The sequence below is a fragment of the Colossoma macropomum genome, unplaced genomic scaffold, assembly GCF_904425465.1.
Source record: "Colossoma macropomum unplaced genomic scaffold, Colossoma_macropomum, whole genome shotgun sequence".
NCBI lineage: Eukaryota > Metazoa > Chordata > Actinopteri > Characiformes > Serrasalmidae > Colossoma > Colossoma macropomum.
Window position 1 is genome coordinate 29,102,333 of NW_023494807.1, and position 18,398 is coordinate 29,120,730.

At 39.7% G+C, this 18,398-nt stretch overlaps 1 protein-coding gene across 2 annotated transcripts in view; it reads left to right on the forward strand.

Moving 5' to 3' along the window:
* Positions 1-1,195: 1,195 nt before the first annotated feature.
* The window catches only part of ssbp3a (single stranded DNA binding protein 3a), a 61,540-nt gene continuing 44,337 nt past the window's right edge, over positions 1,196-18,398 (forward strand). For both annotated transcript variants that reach the window (XM_036556246.1, XM_036556247.1), the window contains exons 1-4: positions 1,196-1,362; positions 2,009-2,081; positions 3,719-3,780; positions 4,106-4,190. In XM_036556246.1, coding sequence (XP_036412139.1) covers positions 1,307-1,362; positions 2,009-2,081; positions 3,719-3,780; positions 4,106-4,190 — 276 coding nt within the window. In that variant the 5' untranslated portion in view covers positions 1,196-1,306. The remainder of the gene's footprint in view (positions 1,363-2,008; positions 2,082-3,718; positions 3,781-4,105; positions 4,191-18,398) is intronic.

Below are 18,398 nucleotides of genomic sequence, written 5' to 3' on the forward strand. Positions count from 1 at the left end.
GTTGGAGTGATCCAGTGCCTGACCTCACTATTTCTCTTGTGGCTGGATGCAATCAAATCCTCACATCAATGTTCCATCATCTAGTGTAAAGCCTTCCCAGAAGAGTAAAGCCTGTTACTGCAGCAAAGGGAGAACAAACTCTACTTTAAAGGGGGATTCCACCAATTTTTCAAAATTTCTGCACAGATAGTCATTAAGATGTAAGCAAACTCATTCAGAGTGGTTTGATGTGAAACGCTCGGTTCTAGAGAAACGCACCGAGTGAGAATTGCTCACATCAGTGGTGATAGGAACCAGACGTCCGAAGAGGAGAAAAATATTAAATAAAGTGGTTATGAAATGGATGAGAGCTTGTTGTTTAATGGCTCTGAGCTAAGATTTAGGGCTGAAACATACTTTTTAAGGACGTCCCTGCTGGAAAAAAGACAATTAGGAAACATTAGATGCATCTAGAATCTGCCCCAGAACACCCACTAAACCATTAGACTCCTTTACACTGTGATGTCAACCCATCAGGAAAACACAAAACACCATTAGTGACTATTGGACACCACCAGAAATCAGCAGAAACCTTTAATGGTTTCTGTTTCTCAGCACGGGCGCAGGGTGGAGATATAGCCTACATGAAGGACAGTGTAAGGAAAAATAGTCCCCAAAGAAAACACTACTTTACCATCATCCACATTACGTCTAAAACATATATATGTTCAGTGGATGGTAAATAAAATGACTGTATTTGCTTAGCCCTCAACCACTCAAATTTTAAAAAACGATGAACTTCCCCTTCAAGCAGAGCCAGCTACAAATCCAGTTATTCCTGCTTCCAGCAGATGGCGCTGCAGACGAAGAAATGCGCCACACGCGTGCACCATGCATCGCTACACTCATAAAGGAAGGTTATATTGTACTTTATGAAGTAAAAACATGTAAGAAGTCATTGTTTACATTTCCCTTCACTTAAGACCTCACATGTAGGTCCTCACATGTATAGCAAAACAAGCACAAACCGACCCTTCACAGCCAAGTAGGCTGTTGCATGAGGATGCACGCGATTTGCATATAACAATAACCTGTAGGGCAATAAGGCGCGCGGTGTGAGGTCATGCAGACGGCTCTCATTGGTGGATCCGAGCGTCAATCATGCGGGTCTCCGCCCACGCTCTGCCCCTCTCTCTCTCAGTGTATGTGACCAGGGTCGGTTGAAGAGCATTATCGCAGTAGGATGGGGTCACCAGCGGGCAGCACGGTGACAGCTGGAGCCTGAGAAAACAAGCGGACGGACGCTGTTGTGGAGCCACAGCGAGTCATGTTCGCCAAAGGGAAGGGCACCGTGGTGCCATCGGACGGACAAGCGAGGGAGAAGTAAGCCGTGGTTGGAGATTTCTCACTTGTTTTAATGACAAGCCTGAAGTTGGCTGCTTATTCGCCAGCTTCTCATTCGAATTTCCCCGTTCCACCTTAAATGGTGCAGCAGTTCCATTCTGGCGCCCGAGGCGCCAGAATGGAACTGCTGCACCATTTAAGGTGGAACGGGGAAATTCGAAAAATGCCCAGTTGATTGTGTTGTTGTTGCTGCTGCTGCTCCTCACTCTCTTGGGTTTGTTGCCTTGCTTGGAGCTGGCAGTGTTGAGTCGAATGAACTCCTTTAGGACCCACAGTGCTAATTGAAGTCCACCTGGACCCTTATGAGCACTGCGAGAGTGAATTCAGCACCAGGGATTTATTTTATTTTGGGCCAAGTGCTGGAAAACTGAATGAAACATGCTGCTTGTTTGTGCCTTTGTGGTTCAGCTGCAGGAACTTTGCCTTTCACCTGTGGCCCTCACTTTCTTTGCCTTCTTTGTGTGATTTATTTATTAATTTGTCATTTTATGACATGATGCATCCCTGTAATATCACTTTTAGCCTTCTTTGTAGATAGAAATGTGATGGTGATGGTTCTGGTTCTGATCTGACTGGATGTTGGGAAATGAATGGAGCTGACATGTCCAACACGTTTCTCCCACAGGCTAGCCTTGTACGTCTACGAGTACTTGCTGCATGTCGGGGCCCAGAAGTCAGCACAGACCTTTTTATCAGAGGTAGGATGTTGTTTGGTCTACATTTCCATGAAATGAATCACCTCGTCCATTTGGTGATGGCCTCCTGACCTCCATTTTGATTATGCTGTAACGTGTGTATGTGTTGCTGATCGTTTGAAGGCCTGCGTAATAGATCTTAAAGGGCAATTCCTGTGATGATTTCTCAAAATTTTCTACATAATTCAGTGGTTGAGATGTGAACAAAGTCATTTAGAGTGGTTTGATGTGAACTGGTTCATTGTGGAGAAACGTTCCGGCTCCGATTTCTTTACAGAGGTGGTGATAGGAACCAGGGGTTGCCACGTCTACAACACAATTGTAGCTATTTTATTTACTATCCAAATCCACCAGTGAACCTACATGTGTCTTCTGAGCTTTTATATGTGATGTTGATGATGGTAAAATAGTGGAAAATCCAAAAAGAACAGTTTTCTTTGGGGACTGTTTTGCCTCACAACGCCCTGCATGTGTCTCTCCACCACGAATATGTTTTAAAGAAGCATGTTTCAAGCCAAAACCTCTCTCAAAACTATCATAAATAGTGTCTCAGACATCAGGCAGTGAATTCATAACCATTTCTTGTAGTCACTTTCTGTGAGGGAGCTTTTAGGTGTGGATGTCTGGTTCCTAGCACCACCACTGTGAACAGTTCTGATTCTGAGTTTCTCTAGAACAGAGCGTTTCACACCAAACCACTCTGAATGGCTTCGTTCACAGCTTATACAATTAATTAGCAGATAAACAGTTAATTTTGGCTTTAAGTTTTCTATTACACATGATTTTGCTTTAGTAAACTGCGTAAAAGAAATTCAGGAAAAGGTTTCGCTTAATTTTTTGGCCGTTGTAGCAAAAAAAAGACACCAACTTTTGAAAAAGCCAAGATGTTTAATGCAGTGTACTAAATAATTAAAGTTATCCCTTAAAAATCACATAGACTGCAGAAGAAAATCACTAAAAATCATTGGAAATCCACTAGAAATTTATATTGAATTTCGCAGAGAAATTAACAGATATTCACAGAAAAATCACTGGAAATCCACTTGAAATTCGTATAGAAATTCACTATAAATTCACCATAAATTCCACCAAAAATCTACTTGAAATTCATTTAGAAATTCACTATAAGTTCACCATAAATTTGCTAAAAAATTCACTTAAAATTCATATAGAAATTCACTATAAATTCACCATAAATTCCACCAAAAATCTACTTGAAATTCATATAGAAATTCCCTATAAGTTCACCATAAATTCACTAAAAAATTGCTTAAAATTCATATAGAAATTCACTATAAATTCACGAAAAATCGACTTGAAATTCATATAGAAGTTTACTATAAATTCACCATAAATTCACCAAAAGTCTACTTGAAGTTCATATAGAAGTTTACTAAAAAATTCACCATAAATTCCACAGAAATCTACATGAAATTCATATAGAAGTTTACTATAAATTCACCAGAAATTCACCAAAAATCTACTTGAAATTCATATAGATGTTTACTATATATTCACCAAAAATTCCACCAAAGTCCACTAGAAATTCACATGGAAATTCAATAAAAATTAATCAGAAATTCACTAAAAATCGCTAGACATTCGTACAGAAATTCACTATGCTTTCTTATTTTCTTCAGATAAGATGGGAGAAGAACATAACGCTGGGTGAACCTCCAGGCTTTCTGCACTCATGGTGGTGGTACGTAACCTCGAATCTGTCTATGCACTGATTTATGGTTCTATGTCTTTATTATCATAGTATTATTCTTATATTCAGCCCATTCATTAGTTGTAGTCAAAGATCATGAGGATTATGTACCTGTATGAGTTTGTTTAATGTAATTTGTATAATGGGTGCCGTGGCCCAGATTAAGCTTAGTCTTGGACTAAATTAACCTGTCAGCTCTCCAATGAAAATGCTTTAAAATTAGGATTACAGGCTTAACATGAGTCTGTAAAACTGGTCTATGGGCACTACAGTTCATTTCTACTTAGTAGAGACAGACTTCTCTATTGAATTGCAGTGTATTCTGGGACCTGTACTGTGCTGCACCTGAAAGAAGGGACACTTGCGAACACTCGAGCGAGGCCAAAGCTTTCCATGACTATGTGAGTGCTTTATATATAACTTCATATTTGCGGGTTTGCCGTTTAATTTAGAAAGAATATTTCAGCTATGTTTAGGGAATATCTTGTAACTGCTGAATGATAATATACTCAAATAATTCACCCTAAAAGGAGAAACAGATACAAACATACTTACATGTTCATTATCAGTCTTAATGGACTGAAAGGCTTCGGATGTCACCAGCATTCAGTCCTGTCGTTCGTAAGTGTGGAGAGATGTCTTTGTTTTTCCTGTATTACTAGAATGAAGGACAGAGGCTATTATCATTCCCCAACAGAAAGCACTAGAGGGTCTACAGATAAGCCACAGTTGACCTTATATACGAGGATAAAATGGCTGTAATAATATATATTTAAGCTCTAACTTTGACTCTGTGGATTCAAATGTCTATGTGAAATTATAGCCGTAAAACAGTGGTGCACCTTTGTGCCTTACTAGGTCTGGTGACAGTTAAGTGAGTTATTGTAGTAACAGCTACAGTGAGTTATTGTAGCAACAGCTTCCAATAATGGCAAAAACTCATTTACTGCCAGTTTTTTTTTTTTATTTATTGATTTATTTGATATAATCCATTGACAAACACTAATATTCACATGGATAAACTTAACTGAACTTTGAAACATTTTGTATGGTGTGACCTACATTAATACCACATTTATTGTATCTGATATAGATGATATTGTTCTCTAGATGCGGCTGTTGAGCTGCACTGGTTGAACATGCTTGGTTCTGCAAGTGGCTATCATGCTACCAAAAGCCTCCTGTATGTTACTGCAGGGCTGAACAATTTCGGGAAAATATCTAATTTTGCGATTTTTCTTAATATTGTGACTGCAATTTAAATTGCAATTTTTTATAAATTGAGATTCAGGCCTGGTTTATTTTGGCCAAGAAGATCAGAATATCCACCTTTTTTGGTTTGAGGCTCGACCCCTGAACGTAGTGTGTCAAACTGCCAGTAAGCTGTGGTTTTGATGTCGCAACACATTGAAGTTTGATTGCCTCTGATTGGTCTAACTTATCTGCAGGTGTTTCACAAGCTCTGATTAGGTTCTTTTCCCCACTTATAACTTAAATCAAAGTTTTTGCTGATGTACAGACTTCAAAAAAGATGGTTCTTCAGGGGTTCTTTAGTAAAGACAGTGGTCCTATACAGAACCATAAACGCTTAACAACCCATATGCATGCCTAAAACGTTCTTTGCATGGTAAAATGGTTCTTTAGATTTATGGAGAATGTGTTGTATATGGTTCTATATAGCACCTTTTCGAAAAGGGTTCTGTATAGCACCAAAAAGTTCTTCTATTGTTACAACCTTGATACTGTAACAATAACAGAACCCTTTTTGGTGCTATATAGAACCATATACAACACACTCTCCTCATTATGAGAAGCTGTTTCACCTTCAAAGAATCATTTAAGCATGAAACTGGGTCTTCGAGCGTCTATGTTTCTATATAGAACCGCTGTCTTTACTAAAGAACCATCTGTTTGAAGAACCTTGATGATATTTTTTTTAATTGCAGCTCTTTTGATTTGAAAATTGCACTTAAATTGCGATTTCGATATCAAAATGATTGATCTTTCGGCCCTTTGTCATGGTGTGCTTTTTAACACATCCTCAGATATCTACTAGTCTAGTGGTAGTGAGCCAGAAACAGGAAGGTTGTGGGTTCAAATCCCAGGACTGACTGAGAATACCTGGTTTGTGCCCTTGGGCAAGACTATAAGCCCCTGTCTACTTGCTTTCATGATTTTTTTTTTCTATAAAGAGAATTGGGACAGTAGGTGAAATGTAAATAAAAACAGACAGTAATGATCTGCACATCCTTTTGGACCTCTTTAAAACTGAAAGCAGTACAAAGGCAAGATATTTGATGTTTCAACTTATTAATGTGGGACGAGGCATGTTTACCTCTATATTACATCACCTTTCCTCTTAACAATGTTCAGTAATTATTTGGGAACAGAGAACATCAATTGTTGTAGTTGTGAAAGTGAAATTTCTTTTCCATTCTTGCTCAATATAACACGTCAGCTGCTCAGCAGTTTGGGGTCTCCGCTGTCATTTATTGTGCCATAATAATAAATAAAAAATGTAATATAATAAATGTGCCACACATTTTCAAAGTGAGACAGGTTTGGACTTCAGGCTGACCAGTTTAGCTTTTTATTTGCATTTTAGCTTCTATGCCAGCGTTTTGAGATCGGGGTTATAACTGTTATCTATAGGTTTTTATGATGTTTGTACTATGAACTGCTTTCTGAGGTCTTGTCTGTTGAGAGATTTTTTTAAATGACTTTTTCTGCCAATTTCTTCAGTTCAGTTTGATTTCGTTGGGGCTAAATTTGGCACAGGTGATGTCAGATCTATGTGTATATATATATATATATATATATATATATATATATATATATATATATATATATATATATATATATATATATATATATACACAAATATATATATATATATATATATTTGCGGCAGCTCCTCAGGCTTCTCTCTCTCACATATAGTGACCGCTGTCCTGCTGCTCCGAGTCCCAGACAAACTCAAGTAGATTATGTAAGCTTTTCTAGACTTGTTAAGTGCTCGTTATGAAGGTTTATTACACTCCTGTTTGTCATTAGCTGCCTGTTGCAGAATCCTATTCAGGTAGCGGACAGGAACAGAGAAGTGGTCTGCTTTTCTTTGGGGGGCTCTAGTTCTCCAAGGTGTACGGCTGAACCACATCGATCCTGTCTGCTGCGTGTGCCATTTCTAGCATCGTTGGCAAGGTTACTCACCACTGCCATTGGCAGTGTTGTTTATGTTGCCATGTAAATGCCACTGTCAATCATTATGCAGTCTGACATGCCCCCACAGTTCTGAGCAGGTAGCAGTGTTTATCAATTACTAAGGCCCAATCCCATTTCACCCCTCGCCCCTACCATTTAGCCCATAGCCCTCCATTTTGCTCGTTCACGTCTAGGGGTAGGGTGTCCTGATTCTTGTTGAGATGGAGGGGTAGGGAGAACTGTTGGGGCTACATGGCCCCCCAAACAAAGACACCAAAGAAACCCACAAATGTGAGAATTTTCTCTGTTAAAAAATTACGATAACAATTTCATTAACTTGGCTTAATGTTGTTTCAATGTATTATGGTCATTTTCTTCATAACCAGCTTAAAAATCACTAATAGTATACTAATGTCTCGTTAGCTAGCTAGCTAAATTTCCTTTTCCACCTTAAGTAGTCGAGCAGTTCTGACGCCTGAAGCAGCAAAATGTAACTGCTGCTCCATTTAAGGTGGAACGGGAGAATTCTAACAAAAAGCTGGCGAATTTCTGATTTCAGCTTCATATCACTGAAGAATTAGTGGTGGGTGATAATAAATAATTGCCCCCTCTTTGAAGGCATATGATGCCCTAAATGTAACTAAAGCCCAGCAGTGAGGAGCTGAACTTTACCCTCCTCTGCTGTCACTGCAGACTGGCAGGGTCGCCTACAGAGCAGCACTAGTAGCTGTTAATGAAGTGATGCTCGTTTTATTTGAGGGTCCCATTTTGTAGGGAAGATTTCAACCTACCCCTTGTAACTAAGTTCCAACGGGCAAGGTGTCCCTGGAAAACAAGGAGTAGGGTTAAAAATAAGAAGTGGCATTGGGCCTAAATTGTTATTGATTTATTTATATATATTGAGTATAACACAAACACCTTTTTCCACTTCCATTTCCATTTCTGCGGTATATAAACATAAAACAAAAAATGTTAACATTTGAAACCATGTTGACAGGAGGTTTAACCCCCCCTACCGTCCCAGGAGGTGCTGCTCTGCTCCCAGACTGGGCATAGTTACGCTGCAGAAACACCCCTATAGGACCCATAAAGTTTATGGCTTTTGTAAATCGGGCAGAATGGGTCAATTCAAATGGCTTCAGACATGAAAGCATCAGGCTAAGCTAAGTGGCCTCAGACGGTCATTATCTTTGTTATTTACAGTTTCATGGCCTAATTAACGATGTGTTCACACCACAACCAGATTTTACTGATCTTTGCTCTGTTCTTTAATTTCATGAGGAATAAGCTTTTGTTTGCCATCACTGGTTTCGCGCTTTCAGAGTTAGGAACCATCTCAAAATAACCAGACGGAAAAGTATTGCAATTATGTTTTTTTTTTTTTAATACATCTCACAACTGCCTGCTCAGTTTATTGACAAGTTTATTGGCATGATAAAACGCATTTTCTTTGAGGAGCCGTCCATTTCAACATGGACCGGTGTCCTGTCCAGGTTCGTTAGTATCGACCCAATATCAAGGACATCTGAGGCAAAAAACAACAAGTCCAATCAGATTCTCTAACTAATCAAGGCCAGAATTTCACACAATTTCTTGTGCACTGTTAGAAATTAAGGTTCTGTTCAGGTACATTTTTCGTTCATCAAGGTACAAACAGTGTAAATGTTCCCTCAAAGGTACAACAGTGGTTTTAAGGTCTGATTGTGAACCTTAAATAAGTTTTTCCAGGTGAAAAGTTCGTATTTGTACCTTTTCATAACCGAATGTTTTAAAACACAACATACATACATCATCTAAACCGCTTATCCTTCAGGGTCGCGGTGGGGTGCTGGAGCCTATCCCAGCTGTCATTGGGCGGAAGGCAGGATACACCCTGGACAGGTCGCCAGTCCATCGCAGGGCAGAACAGTAAAATAAAGTCCTGGAGACGAGACGGGGTGTGTGGAGTCAGTACAGCTTAGAACATATCATTTCAGTGGATTATGGTTCAGTTATGTTCCCTGACTAAAGGTACTGAGATGTACCCTTGAGGGAACCACCCCAGTGACGAGAGGCACTGCCCCAGTGACAGTTTACTACCTTTTTTTCCGAGAGTGTAAAGCAAAGCAAAGTAGGTCAATTAAAAGCCGTTTACTGTGGTTATATTATTTTCCTCTTAGTCCTAGAGGACTCTGTTACCAGCACAGGCCTACACCTCACGTTCACGTGGCAGGGATGTGATAGCATTGTGTTCTTCTTGGAAACGAGTCGTAGAAGCAAAATTGTCTGATAAAGCAAACTTGTAAAAAAGCCAACTGTAATGCTGCCTCTACATGCTGAGGCCGTTAATGTCAGTGGAGTCAGACAGTTTGCACTGTAAGCTTTGTTTTAGTAGACAGAGAGACTTGAAGGAGAGGCGAGTGGAGCAGAGAAGGAGGAGCAGAGCAAAAGGAGGGAGAGAGGAGGAGGAGGAGGAGACAAGCAGGAAGGATAAACAAGAGGGACGACATGAGGCTTAAGGAGGCTGGAGTGAGTGGAAAACGGTGTAGTAGTCAGAAAGTAGAACTGGGTTACAAGGGAGACTCTTACTTCTTTTCATTCGAATGTTCTGGCCGTATCGGCAAGTTTATTGGCATTTGCAGTGTCTGGTTCAGAGCTTTCCGTTAGTATCGAGCCAATATGGAGGACATCTGAGGCAAAAAAGAACGTATCCCAGGGGTCGGCAACATGCGGCTCTTCTACTGTCCTGTTGCGGCTCCACAGCAGAGTAAGATTTATAGGTAAAAATAAAATAATCCTCCTTTACAGTAAAATAAAGCGCTGTTGATCGTTCAACACAGTTTAACAGTAAATGGTCTTAAACTCTGGAGTTAATGTAGAACTGCTAATTCACCCTTTAACCCTGAAGATCAGCACAGACTGCTTTTATACAACAGTTAAATAAATAAAGTAATAAATTAATAAACTGGGCCGTGAACGCGGCATTTAATGTGTTTTAATGTTCGCAGTTCCTTCACCAAATTATAGTTCCTTAACAAGCAGCTTGTTGCTACGTCAGAGTAACGAACTCCACCCACTCGCTGCACAGCTGGCAGTTCGTTCTCCAGCTCCTCACACTAAATTCCCAAACTGTCATCACCACTGAGCAGCTTCTCAGCCAAACGTGTAGTCTAATCTTCAGAGTCTGACCAAATCAGACTGAGCAACAAAACTGCCACAATATCAAGTTTAGCTCAGTTTTGTCTTTTTTTTGCCAGATCAGTATTAATGTTGTTTTGTTCCAGCCAGTCTGTAAAGCATCTTACAGCCCATTTAGTTTGGCGAATGGTATTGGGTTCATTTCTGGCTGATTCCAGGTTGTTTAGCTGTTCTTCTGTCACAGCTGCCGACTGAAAAGCTGCTCAGTGGTGATGACGGTTTGGGAATTTAGTGTCGTCTCATCTTCAGAGTCTGACCAAATCGGCTGTCGGTCAAATGTGATCTTTAAAGTGTCCATTTTCTGTTTGTGGCGAAGTAAGTAGTAAAAACGTTCAAATGGCTTGAGCGTCTCCTACAGCTGTTATAGTGGTTGCTTAGCAACGGCGTCTCAGCAGAATGATGTAGTGTTTGTGGAAAAAATGTGCTGTTATGGCGAAATAACAGCACGGTTAGAGCGCTTCTCAGCCAATCAGCTTGCGTGGCCGGAACTAACTGTTGTATAATATTCAATATGCAGTAGAACATATAGCAAACCAGCAGCAAGTCTTATGAGCCGTTTTGGCGCACATGTCGAACAGGCCGCTCCACTGTGGAAGGATGTCTTTCTTTTAACTGAAGAGTTTGTGTTTATAGGGTCATGAATGGAAGGACTCCTGTTATTTGACACAGAAACCAGTCTTACACAAATCTCCTTTAAACCCCAGAGTTTTAAAATGCCCTGCATGTTCTTAGGCTGGATTAAGTCGAATAAGCTGCGAGGATTTATTCGGTAATTCAGCATTGTGGAGTATCTGACACGCTGGTGGCAATGTGACATAACCTGAACTCTCACTGCTAAAGACGGAGAAGAATAATCGGTATTGTAGAGGCGCCGCATGGGATGGGAAGTCTTTCCAAACGTGGATCTTCTACAATAAAGCAAGAATTACAGGTTTCACAACAGCACAGTGGTGTTCTCAGCAGTGAATGTTCAGAAACGCTGGCTTAGACGTTCTTCAATTCATAGAAAATGCAGCAGCAACAGAAACACATTTCAGAGGAGTGAATGAGCTTGGGTTTCGTTTTCATTGTTTGCAGACAGTGATTCCACTACGGTGGTCCACCACACGACGGCTTCCAAAAAGTGCCTTGACTTTGGAACCTGGCTTAGAAGTAGGGCTGATAGATGGTTTATATCTCAGTCACAATTTGAAACGGTGCAGTTTTCAAATTGCAAGAGCTGCGATTTTAATTATATTCAACATTGTCTTAAAAGTTTAAATTGCTGTAATTTAAGCTAATAATGCAGAGCTTGTGAGTTGGTAGCATCTTCATGGCAAAAAAGCCTTTTAACCTCTTATTCTCCAGGGTATATTTTGTTTTTTCCGTCTGAATTTTCATGACCAAATCATAAGGCAATTTATTCAGTAACTGCATGAAATAAACGTAAATTGTATTTTATTTATTTATTGTTTTTTTTCTTTTTTTTGTAAAAGCTCCCCTCAAATTAACAGAACATGTTTTATGATCACACATATTGCTATATGCTTACAATTTACTGCTGAAAGCCAAAAATCTTAGACGGTCTTTGTATTTTATAAAAATAATGTTTACAGAGCAGATCACTGAAGAGACGCCATCTGTTTATAGTTTATAGCCCGGATTTGTGGAAAAATGGGTCGACTTTCAGTAGAAAAAAAAATTGTGAGTTCAGCTTCTTTTATTATAAGGGTTTAAAATTACATCACCCATCTATTTGACTGGAAAGAAGACAGTTACAGCTCTCATATGACCCCCACCTTTTGAATGTCGCTTATGAAATATGAAAGTTATGAAGAATATGACGAAGAGCGATTTGGAACCACCGGTGGTCTCAAGGAGTTGAAGAGAAAATAAGGAGTTTAATTTATAGAAAATAATCATTTAAATTGTTTTTAATTAACTTTATGATAACAGAATCTAACTTGCAGATTGTTGTTCTGTTACTGTACAATTAGAGGTTGAACTCAGAGGCCCCATGTGAGCCCTTTGCATCAGTTTCAGGTGCAAATCGGGCGCATTTTGTCTGTGTGTTACGTGCGAAACCATCACATTAACCTAAACTGCCAGTTTATGCATGAAAAACTGCAACTGGCAGATGCAACCATAAAGCATGAGTCACACAAAAGTGGGTGGAGATATTAGACGTGCAAGTTTGAGAAACAGTGGCAGATTTTGCACCGAATGTTTTTCTTCTCCTTTTAAAACCAGGCGTAAATTGCAGTAAAGCATGTTGTTGGGAGACTGACTTCAACAGTGATCGCATACACAGCAGATACACTGAGCCTTGAGCTCATGCTGAAAGCCTTAAACTCACGCTAAACCAATGTTTACCATCAGTACAATACTAAACTAACTCTCAATCAGATGTAAATATGTGTGAAGACAGTATATGCTGTGATATGGCTGCAATATACAATTGCATGTTGTGGAAAACTAAATGTTCCCTAATTTTCTGGCATAAAGTAGTTTTATGTTGTACATATACGTTGCTAAAGTTTCCAAACGTACCATTCACTCCTCCATACGGGCTGTTTTGAATCCACTGTTTCTGTGATGTCACGAAAACCAACACAATTACATGCACCCACCTATTCAGTCTACAGGCGTTTAGCTCCACCCACTCATGCTGAAGTTATAAGCAATGTTTCAGCCTGGACTGCTTTTTGAATGAGGCACAGTACAGCGCAGCCAATCATAACAGAGCCCATTAGCATACATAAGTATTAAAGGCACAGTAACAAAAACACGGCTGTGTAAAAATTAATTTTGACTGGTTTTGGTTCATAAAATTACACAAATGTAGTAAGTATTACCACTCAGGGGGTAAATAAATGCAAGAGAACTGTAAGATATGAGCCATTTTACTCTGCAGCTCACCTTTAACTCAGTTAGTGGGCTGAGCTACACAGTTTGGGTGCTAAGCTGCAGTCTTAGTAAATCAGATGTTAATTCAGACATACAGGCTACGTTCACATTACCAGGCTGAAGTGGCACTAATCTGATTTTTTGCCCTAAAGTGACTCAGATCTGATGTTTTCAGAGCTGTGTGGACACAAATCTGATCTTTTCAAATCTGACCTGAGTCACTTTCATATGTGGTCCTAGATCGGATACGTATCCAATTCCATGAGACCTTAATGTGATGCTCAGATCGGAATTCATGTGTTTTTTTTCCACTGCGCATGCTCCATCATTCAGCATTACCATGGCAGCAGCGCCGAACGGAAGTTAAAGCCTGTAAACGGTGGAAAAGAAACACATCTCACCTTTTTCTCCTTCGTCTCGCTCTAATAATGAAGCTGAGAGCTGATCAGAGTTAATTATCTTCTCAGCGAAGCTCGTTCTGCTCGTTAGTTTGTGCTGATGATGCTCGTGATTCATTCACATGACGTTACTGAGTAGCATATGTTCATGAGGGTCATTTCAGGACGCCAGTTCGTTATTAATGACAGATTTGAATCACGATGGAGTGCGAACCATCGTGTCAGAGAGATCGGATTTGAGCAATAAGGCTTGTAACGTGAACGTAGCCATAGTCAACGCATATTGTGGGAGCATCAAGGCACATTTTGGACTTCCAGGTAACTTATTAGGGATGCACAATGATATCAGAATCAGATATTGGCAGATAATTGCTTAAAAAAGGGACCCATAGCCTGATTTAGCTGATATTTCGCTGATACATGAAAAAAACGTGAAAAATATAACACATTAATATCAGCTCACAATTCCTGTATCTGTGCACCCCTTAATGCAACAAATCTTGAATCAATGAGTGTGTTTACATGCACTCAATAATCCGAGCATAATCAGATTTCTGCAGTTATCCAATTATTCAAATGGGCATGTAAACACCATATTCCGATCTAGAAATCTGATTAAGAAATCTGATAAAGAGGCTGGATTTTAGCTCAGTAATCAGATTTCTCAGTGCATGTGAACTCTTACTCTGATTTCTTTCGGATTTCTCAGACTGTGCATTCCCGAGAACAGATAGTGGATGTCGCCAGATGCAGCAAAACACTTTTGGAGCGACGCTGAAACAAAACGCAAAATAAAGGATTTAAAGATTCTTCATCTTTTAGATGATGTATGTTCAAATTTTCAGGTAAAGTGGCTCGATGTTTAAAAAAAAAAGCCACGTCATGTTTGAGTTTTATGTTACGTTTACATCACGTCTTCTTCTGCGAGTCTGTTGGCTGGCTGCAAAGCAGAAATCCGATTACTATCTGACTCATATAGACCCGGAGTTTCACATTATCTGATTACTCAAGTGCATCTAAATGTATTGATCGGATTACTGACAAAATCTGGTGAATCTCAATGAAGAAATGGATAAATGCCTTTATTATTCGTCTACAAGTACAATGAAACTTTAACTCCCTGGGTTTAAAATGTTTCGAAGGATACATTTTTAATTAACTACTTTCGTGCTATTAACATTTGCAGTACAGACATCGAAGACGACAATATGCAAATTAGCCATATAACCAATCACAGTGCTGTTTATACCGTGCTGTGAGCATCCTGACCAATCACAGCTCCAGACGAGCTACTGTGGGTGTTTCGACGTATCAAATTAGCCATGATTTGTGAGAAAAGTAAACGATTATGCATAAAATAATGTCGTCTTTAACTGTATCGCATTAATGGTTCACCGGTCTGTTTAAATGTAGTGCGAGGAATATCATGACTGCTGTACTGTGAGGAGGAATATAATCACAATACTAGTTTTGTCTGTCATTTAGAAAACTAAATGAACGATATGATGTGTAATCTAAATACAGTAAGTACAGTAAATACTGTATACAGTGAGGTGGGGCCAGTTGGTACAAGAATGTGCAGCTTTGCAGCTGAAATAGATTCAGACAAAAAAGTTTGTTTTCCACAGATGCCTGAAGTCGTTGCCCTGTTCATTCCTCAGTGAAAACATGTGTAAGCAGCGTAGGCGGACGGAGGCACCTTGCGGACTGTGTAGCCTTATTAATAAAGTCGACCCTTTTAAAGCTGACCTGGCCCTTTAAGCCAGAAATAGCTGTTAGTGAGGTGGTGGTGGTGGGGGAGTGAGTGGGGGGGAGGGGCATCGCGGGGTCTGATAGTGAGGCTGGCTGTGGCTTTTTAGCTTTTTAACCCTGACACAGCAGGAAAGGAGGGGCTTTTACGCCCCCCCCCCCAACCGTCATACAGTTAGAGTGAAGAATGTCTTTAACTGAGTGCTGAAAGAAGACAGAGCGAACCGGCCTGCCAGGAGAGCCTTTGAATTTGTTTACGTTTTGTTGCCAATGGTCTTCATTTATAGTTATAATATTAATGATAATAACATTAATAATAATAATAATAATACACTTTATTTCATTGCACATTTTAAGATCATGAGGTAGGGCTGAAAGATTAATTGCTTTTATGTCGAAATTGCAATTTAAGACATTAAATTTAATTGTAGCCTACACTCTTAAAAAGATGGTTCTTCAAGGTTCTTTAAAAAAGATGTTTTTTAGTAGAACAGTCATTCTACGTAGAACCATGAACATTTCCATTTGCATGTTTAAATGGTTCTTTGCAAAAAGGGTTCTGCTATTGTTGCAAGATTGACACTGTAATAATAGAACAACCCTTTTTAGTGCTATATGGAACCATTTTCAAAAAGGTTCTGTATAGAACCGTGAACCCTGAAAGACCCATTTGCTTGTTTAAATGGTTCTTTTCAAAAAGGGTTCTGCTATTGTTGCAATATTGACATTGTAACAGTAGAAGATCCCTTTTGATGCTATATAGAACCATTTTCAAAAAGGTTCTATAAAGAACCACAAACCCCCAAAGACCCATTTGCATGTTTAGATGGTTCTTTACAAAAAGGGTTCTGCTATTGTTGCAAGATTGACATTGTAATAATAGAAGAACCCTTTTTGGTGCTATATAGAACCATGTACAACAGATTCTCCATCAATCTGAAGAGACCTTTCACCATGCAGAGAACCATTTAAGAATGCAAATGGCTGTCTTCACTAAAGAACCTTGAAGAACCGTCTTTTTTAAGAGTGTGGTTTGTAACCGTCAGTATTTCAGCGTATCACAATAGCAGTGATCAGTAATGATTTCTCTAAAGCTGACTGTTTAGCTGGGAGCTCCGCTGACGTCAAGGTTGGATATGATTGGCTAACATCTTAAGAAGTCTAAATTTGATTGGCCAATCCAGGCATAACGCTTCCCAGTGCAAAACAACGGAGGATCGTAATCTCACTTATGTTAGAGAGTCTCTGCCTCGAGGACACACAGCCCTTAGAGAAACATCACATAGATTTCACATGTGAAGTGTGAAAAAACCACGTGTTCATAAATAATCACACTTTTTTTTCACATGCAAACATATAATCACATATCTTTTCACATGTGATAACACATTTTTAACATGTGAAGTGTGCAAAAAAATCTGTTCCCTTCAGTATAGTGATGTTTTGATTTGATACATTTTTCCATACAGCAGAAATGAAGTAGTGGCTGATGTCAACATTAAAGGGCCCATAGCATGGAAAATGTAATTTTCCTCACTTTCTTACAATAAAAGGATTCAGTGTAGTATGTAAACATTGCTTAACAGTCCATCCATCCATCCATCATCTAAACCGCTTATCCTTCTGGTCGCGGTGGGGTGCTGGAGCCTATCCCAGCTGTCATTGGGTGGAAGGCAGGATACACCCTGGACAGGTCGCCAGTCCATCGCAGGGCAGACAGACAGACATACACACACTCACACCTAGGGGCAATTTTAGCATGTCCAATTGGCCTGACTGCATGTTTTTGGACTGTGGGAGGAAACCGGAGTACCCAGAGGAAACCCACACAGACACGGGGAGAACAGGCAAACTCCACACAGAAATGACCCTGGTCACCCGGCCGGGAATCAAACCCAGGCCCTTCTTGCTGTGAGGCGACAGCACTACCCACTGCACCACCGTGCCACCCTGCTTAACAGTCCATAAATGAAAACTAAGGTGCGACAGCCCACTGTTTTTGTGATGTCACAAAATTCACTCATGTACATACATCTGCCTATTCAGCTTACAGCAGTTTAGCTCCGCCCGTTCGCACTGAAGTTATAAGGAGTGTTTCAGCCTGGGTTGCTTTTTGAATGAGCCACAATACAGAGCATCCAATCAGAGCAGAGCTCATTAACATATCAGTCTTAAAGGCACAGTAACAAAAACAGCCTGTTTAACCTTTTCAACTCCTTGAGACCAACTTTCATATTTCATAAGCTACATTCTAAAGGTGGGGGTCGTATGAGAGCTGTAACTGTCTTCTTTCCAGTCAAATAGATGGGTGATGTAATTTTAAACCCTTATAATAAAAGAAGCTGAACTCACAATTTTTTTTTCTACTGAAAGTCGACCCATTTTTCCACAAATCTGGGCTATAAACTATAAACAGATGGCGTCTCTTCAGTGATCTGCTCTGTAAAAATTATTTCTATAAAATAATACAAAGAGCGTCTAAGATTTTTGGCTTTCAGCAGTGAATTGTAAGCATATAGCAGTATGTGTGATCATAAAACACATGTTCTGGAACTTTTTTTAAAAAATAAATAAATAAAATAAAATGTACATTTATTTCATGCAGTTACTGAATAATTTGCCTTACAATTTGGTCATGAATCAGATGGAAAAACCAAAATAAACCCTGGAGCATAAGAGGTTAATTCTAAGTGATAAAGTGAGGTTGTCACAAATAAGTTATGACCACACAGATGTCATAGAAAAGAATAAAGGACATGAAGAATGTCCTTTTAAGCACTAACAGGATAAAGAATTCAAACTGATGTAATGTCAGAGGGCCATTTACTCCCTCCCAGCATGTGGACAGCGCTGTGGTCATCATAACACAACTCTGTGGCTAGACGCTGCTGACGGTTGATGGTTTCCTGTGCCAGTGCAGATATCTGGCTGAATAAGCTATCGTCTCATTTCCACATTGTTTAAAAGAGCGTTTGGGCGAGGAGGAGCAGCTGTGCGTTTGAGATGCAGGGCTGGAGGCGTTAGACCTTTTTCATTTTCACACTGTCTGCTGGTGTCAGTCAGCGGATTGATTTTCTTTTATCAGTCTGTGCGAATTCAGTAATGATGTTAAGGCGGATTAATGGCTTTGATCAGTTAAAGGCGTAAAGTGTTCTGTTTGGGGTCTAGAAAGGTCACATGTTCACCTCCACTCGCTCC